General features: G+C 49.1%; 1 protein-coding gene across 1 annotated transcript; it reads left to right on the top strand.

Annotated features, from left to right (window-relative positions):
- The first annotated feature begins 236 nt into the window (after positions 1-236).
- Positions 237-4,421, top strand: MRPL37 (mitochondrial ribosomal protein L37). The gene is made up of 7 exons (XM_037404615.1): positions 237-665; positions 870-1,053; positions 1,603-1,718; positions 2,246-2,431; positions 2,745-2,902; positions 3,429-3,632; positions 4,220-4,421. Exons 1-7 carry the CDS (start codon positions 275-277, stop codon positions 4,295-4,297), a joined length of 1,317 nt encoding a protein of 438 aa, XP_037260512.1. The 5' UTR covers positions 237-274; the 3' UTR covers positions 4,298-4,421.
- Positions 4,422-6,165: the final 1,744 nt, after the last annotated feature.

The raw sequence follows: 6,165 nt of genomic DNA, 5'->3' as shown, positions 1-6,165 counted from the left end.
CCCGCCCCGCCCCGCCCCGCCCCACCCCACCCCACCCCACCCCACCCCACCCCACCCCACCCCACCCCACCCCACCCCACCCCACCCGGCAAGACACCGCCGCCGGGCAATTTGCCGACCCTCCCTGACGGCGGGGTGCCGACTCGCCATTGGTCGCCGTCGCCGTCAGTCACCCGGGAGGGGCGGGGGCAGGGAGGCGTGAGCTACCCCGCCGCGCTCCCGCCGTGCCGCGCGCGCCAAGATGGCGGCGGGCGGGTGCTGAAGGGGCGGCAGGATGGCGGCGGGGCTCGTGGTGCTGAGGCGGGTGGCGGCGGCGGCGGCGGCGCGGGGCCGCGGCGCCCTCACCCGCGGCATCCTCACCCGTGCCGCGCCGCGCCGCCACCGCGGGCCGCTGCCGCGGACGCCCTGGACCACCCGCGGGCCGCCGCCGGAGGTGCTGGCCCAGCGGGTGGAGCGGCGGCCGGTGCGGGAGCAGGTGGAGCTGGACACTATCACGTACGCGGGGCGGCAGCACTTCATGCCCGGCCTGGCCCGGCCGCGCTTCCCACGCTGGGACCGCGGCTGGCATGACCGCTGGCACTCGCGGGGGCCGCGCTACGAGGACATGCCGCTCTACAAGGAGCGCAGCTGCTACATCTGCCACCAGCGCGCCCGCCTGCTGGAAGGTACCGGCCGGCCTGCCCCGGCCCCGGCCCGGGCCCCCTGCCCCAGCGCGGCCTGTGCAAGCACCTGCCCTCCTCCGCCAGCCAGGGCTTCTCCTCACACAGCCCATAAACCCGGCCGGGGAACGGCCTGCCCCGCCTAAGGGCGCTGCCGGCCCGCTGCCCCCCGGGCTCCCTAACACCTCTGCTCTTGGGTTTTGTTTCAAGGAGTGCGGCAAGCGCAGTGGCTCACCAAGACGAAGCTGGTGGAAGGTTTGCCACCATCGGTGCTGAGCATCCTTGACAACCCGGCTCACCAGCTGGAGGACTATGAGGAGGGGGTAAAGCGTGCAGTCTCACATGCACGGCTCTGGCACACGACAGAAGTTGTTCCCAGGAGAGAGTATTATTGGTAAGTCCTCAGTCACAGGGAAGACCATTCTGCTGCGTGGTTATGGCTTTAGGATAAGCCGGTCGTCAAGCAGGTGACTTAAGAACCAGGGATTTTAGCACTGCAAAGAAGATTCATACTTAAAGTCTATTGTTGAGAGATTCAACTGCTGCAGGCTTTGTATCAGGTTGTCAACTTGTAAAACAAACAACAGGAACACGAAAAACCAAGCCCCAGTTCTGAGTATTGATACTAGGACCAATGTAAACACATACTCTTCGTTAAAGCTCCTCACAGGCCGCAGTCTGTTTCAGCTTGAGGTCTACTTCTAACTGATGTGCAATGTCAGTTTTTTAAATAACTAATGGTAAGCATTACCTCTGCCAACTTGGAAAAGGATTGGTGTGTGGGATATTAATCCAAAATCTGTGTTAACTGTTTGGAAACATTATGCTATTGTATGTTTTGCATACAGTAACATTAGAGCATTCATGTCCCAGAAGCATCTGCCCGCCATTATGATTGTGTTTTTTATATAACTTGGTTTTTTTTTCTCTCCTCATTTTAAAGCCCAGTACTGTTTGAAGACTTGGTGCATTTATGTCGGTTAATGTCTGCGAAGTACCCTTCTCTAACTAAAAGAATGTTGGCTAGAAACTACAAGGTAGCAGCTATGTGGGAAAGAGGTTAGTTGCTTCTGTGGTGGAAGGGTTTATCTGTTTTCATTAATATGAGGGGTAACAAAGCTGCTAGCTTTAAGGCTGAGGACTTAGAGCAAATGAAACAATTTCTGGAACCAAGTAATTCTTTCAGTTTAAAGTAGTGCTGTAAGCATGGGCAGCCTTGGATGATGGCAGGATACTTGCCCCGAGGACATTATTAGGGTGTTAAACAATATCGACAAGATGGTGGGAGAAGAGAACCGGTTCTTAGAACTGATTGGTTTGGGTTTGGGGTTTTTTATGTCCAAAATCCGTACTGTTCTTTTTCTGAGTATATTTAGTTAAGAAACTAACATCAGTAATTAACATTGGTATTTTAGAAGAAGAACCTGCAGCTGAGCTACTATTTAAGATGAGTTTGAAGGTGAGAGGAAGAGAGCGAGCCTTGCAGGACAATGACTTGCTAGAATGCTGCTGCCCAAAAGGAAACATATGTCTTTCCCTGATCTTATTTCAGCAGTGTTTGATTGTAGCCTAATTTCCCTCCCCAGGATCCACTCTCCTTCAGGTCCGCGGCCTGAATGGAATACTTATGAACTCTATGACCCCAATACCACCAGTAGCCTCCAAGGAGGAGATAGTGGCCACTGCAGAACACGTTCTGGAGACTTTTTATCCCATCTCTCCTACAATTGATCTTCAGGAAGTGCATGTGTACAAAGAGCTCAACGATACAGGTAAATCTCGCCATAGATAATAATTTTCTGTCAGACTTAAGTGTTCAGGTTAACCTGGAGTCCTTCCCCTTCTGTGAGACACCTGTGTGGGTAGCGAGTGTATGGGAATGAGGGGAAGAGGAGCCGGGCACAGGGTCTGCAGTGCAAGCACGCCAGACCTGTGGCGGGCGAGTATGTTGTGGCCGAAGTAGGACTGTGGAGGAGAACTTAAATCCCAGCAAATTACTTTTAACCGTTCCTGAAGGTATGGGAGAAAACATGGGTTGTGCAGTCTCTCACTGAGCGATTTCTGACATGATTATCTGCCATTTAGGTTTTAGAGATGGTTATCCGTACCCTCATCCTCACACTCTGTTCTTCCTGGAATCGGCCAACATTCGTACTAACAGGTTCAGACCAGAACAACTTCGTGCTAAAATGCTGATGTTTGCTTTTGGCAATGCGCTGGCAAAGGCTAAGGTGCTGTACGGGGTACGTATTGGAGGCTGCTGCTGACTTGCTCGGCCTTTGTTCTTTCTCTAGCGCTGCAGCTAGTGGAAAGAGTCGTGAAGTTCCCTTGCTGTGGCATGTTACAGTAGTTTTCAGATCTGAGCTTCCCGGTCCAGAGGTCTAACTCTAACCTTCAGGTATGGTTACTGATGTCTGCTGATCCAGAAAACCGTCGCTCAGCAATGAGCGTGTTCGTGATGTGACATGCACTGGAGTGGTAATGGGTAGGAACTGGGGAGCAAGTTCAACTGTAAAACTCTTAACCCATCCCACAGTTCAGTATGTAAATTGATTCTTCATTGCTGGCTGAAGGAAGAATTTTAATTAAAATACAAAATCTACATTCAAAACTTGTTTGACTAGAGTAATTTTCTGGGCAAGGTAACAATACGTTTATTAAAATCTTGGCTTTAAACCGAGTAGAAGATGCAGAATCAGCAAGTACTCATACAATTTCTGTAGTAGCTGCCTTCTTAAACATTTTCCCCCCCTCCACCTTCTTTCCTAGAATGATCCCAAGGTTTTGGAGCAGCCAGTAGTGGTGCAAAGCATTGGCACAGATGGCCAGCAATTCCAGTTCATGGTGTTCCAGTTAAATACAACAGACCTTGTCTCTAATGATGGTATAAAAAATCTAGTCTGGATTGACTCTGATCAGAATCTGTATGAAAAAGCCCAGTGTATCCCAGAAGTCAAGAAGAGAGTTGTTGTGGTAAGCAGAATTTGGGAAATGGTGCTGGAAATGCTGCCCTTTCACCTCTGCTGGAGGTTTGAGAGCTGCCGTAGAGCTGCAGCTCAGGTTTTAAACCAGCTGAAGGGACCTGACACAGGCACTGGCCTCATTCTTACTTAAGCAGGTGTTCCTGACAGGGAGTGTTTGTTGTGCCGATGTACCACGTAGCATGCAAACCGCATGCCGGGTTTAATATGAACTCCTGCATGAAGATAGCCCCATCTGTAATCTACCGTCTCATGATACGCTTGTTTAAAATCAGCTCGTGCTCTGATGAAGGAAGTGCTTACATGCAACTGTCAGCTTTGCTGTGGAGTAAATAGAGCACAGTGCTGTCAGCCCCGGTAACGCTGGGAGGGCGTCTTCAGTTTGATGGGCAAAGGGTTTCTGCCGGCTGAGGTTTATATATACCAGTGGAAGTACCCGCACACACACCGATCTGGGGAGGGAGAGCGCAACTTGGAAGCTACCGCGTCTGAAGTCTTGTTTAAGCATATTTAAAGCCGTTGTTTGTCTACATTAATCACTTCACTGCAAACTGAGCATCCATGTCTTTTTCTCTGCAGAAGCCCGCTGGAATATATGGCTTTCAGCCAGACACATTCAAGAAGTTTCTGGCACTGTATCTGCATGGAGCTGTGTGAAATTCAGCTCAAATGAAAATACTTCACCAACTGTACCTGCTGCTTCTCTTTGCCAGAACCATCACATAATTAAAGGTGGATTAATTTACTTTCAAAAATAAATTATATTGTTACTGAAAGTAAAGTTGTGTGTGTGTTTGTTTTTTTTTTAAAACCAAATTGTGCATGAAGAAACTCTTTCATTTTAGGGGCTTACCTCTGGATTCAGGTTAGAGAGTGTCATCAAATGCATCCTCCTGCACTCTTCCACCATTGCCTAGAAAGAACATAAGCCAGTCATTATTCCTCTGCGCAGGTTCTGCTCTCGGTGTGCTTTTGCACAGAGCTAGACTCAAGCCTATTTTCCGAGGTTGCTTTGAGTACTTCTGAATGCAGTGTATGTGGAAGAGACTTACAAAGCTTCAAGGGGAGAGCCTGAGACACGAGCCTTTTTCATTCTGCCTGGCTTTTACTTTGTTTTACTCCTGGCTGCTTTGGGATGTGTCGTGCTGCCCTGCGCTTAGTTCCCAAAGCGCTTAATCGGTGAGATTGCTTTGTTGGATCTATAGAACTGCAGTTCTTTCATCCCCCAATTGGGGATCAAGAGACCTAGCCATTTTGGGAAAGTGTTGTAGAATGTAGCGTGAAACTTTGGTGCCTGGTAGCTAGTATTTGCTGCTAAAAATACAAAGGAAGAATTTCTTCCTGCCACACAGAGTTAACTGAGCAGGAAGTGTATTCTTTTTAAGATGGGGGGGGATTAGTGTGTTTTTTGTAAAATGAAAGCTAAATTAGCTTCAGTCAAATGTAGAATGTTTTGCAGTTCTGCACTGATACCCTCCAGCACATGGGAAGGAATAGGACAGCCTGTGCTATTTTAAGGTGTAGAAGAGCGTATTTCCAAGAAATTCATCTCGCTTCAGCGTCTTGTGTCAGAGGCTGGTCTGCGTTTTGTGATCTTCTCTGACCATCTGGATGAACACTCCAGTTGTGCGTTGCAGCCTCAATCCATCAGACAGCTCTACTCCACAGGTTTTGGAAAACAGATTTTCACTAGTCAAATTCAAGATCAACAGTTCACCAAGAAAATTGGGATGCATTTGCTGTAAGTTAAATTAACAAATCCCTCAATAGTTAGGAGAAAATGCTTGAAAAGTAAATAATCTAGTAAGCATTGCATTGATCTAAATCATGTTAATTCTGCCTTCTCAAGGGATGCCTAATTCAGCTCATCAATTTATGTCTGCTCAGATCTGTATTTTGCACCCAGTTATTTAGGAATATATTTTAATACTTGCACTCTGTGGAGACTGTGCCAGTAGGTGTTTCTCAGCTGTTGGCTCTGCTTTGTCACACAGACCCTGCTAAACAGCCCTAGGCAACAGCCCTTGGACTACTGACGTGCCCTCACCTTTCCAGCTTTGGGTCATTACTGGTCTTAAGGAGGAAACCCTGCAGGGCAGCCAGCCGCCATGCTGACATGCCCGAGCAGAGCGGTTTTGCTAAGGAAGCCCGGGAGAAGAGTGGCTGCGGTGGAGAAGGGGGTGGGTGGGTGGGGAAATTAAATGCCTCCCATGCTTCTAGTAGATGTGGGAATGCGTGAAGATGGTCTGCACGGGAAAGAGCCAAAGGCCCTTTAGATGCTTTTACCTCTCAACAAAGACATCTCTGTTAGGACAGGCAGTAGGAGAGGAGAAAGTGAAGCTGGAGTGCTGCTGTCTTCAAGACTGAGCAGAGAGAAAGCATCAGCATAGGGAGAGATGGATGAAGGCAGAATGAAGGCAATTTTGACAAATGACAGAAGCAGTAAGATGTGGGGTAGTCAGCAGGGGAATAAGGCTTCAGCACGTTACAAGAGGCATCAGGAAGCCACTTGAGATGAGGGGATT

The sequence above is a fragment of the Falco rusticolus genome, chromosome 11 (genome assembly GCF_015220075.1).
Source record: "Falco rusticolus isolate bFalRus1 chromosome 11, bFalRus1.pri, whole genome shotgun sequence".
In the NCBI taxonomy this organism is placed as follows: Eukaryota; Metazoa; Chordata; class Aves; order Falconiformes; family Falconidae; genus Falco; species Falco rusticolus.
Note: the sequence above shows the minus strand (reverse complement) of the source record. Positions and strands in the feature narration are given on the sequence as shown.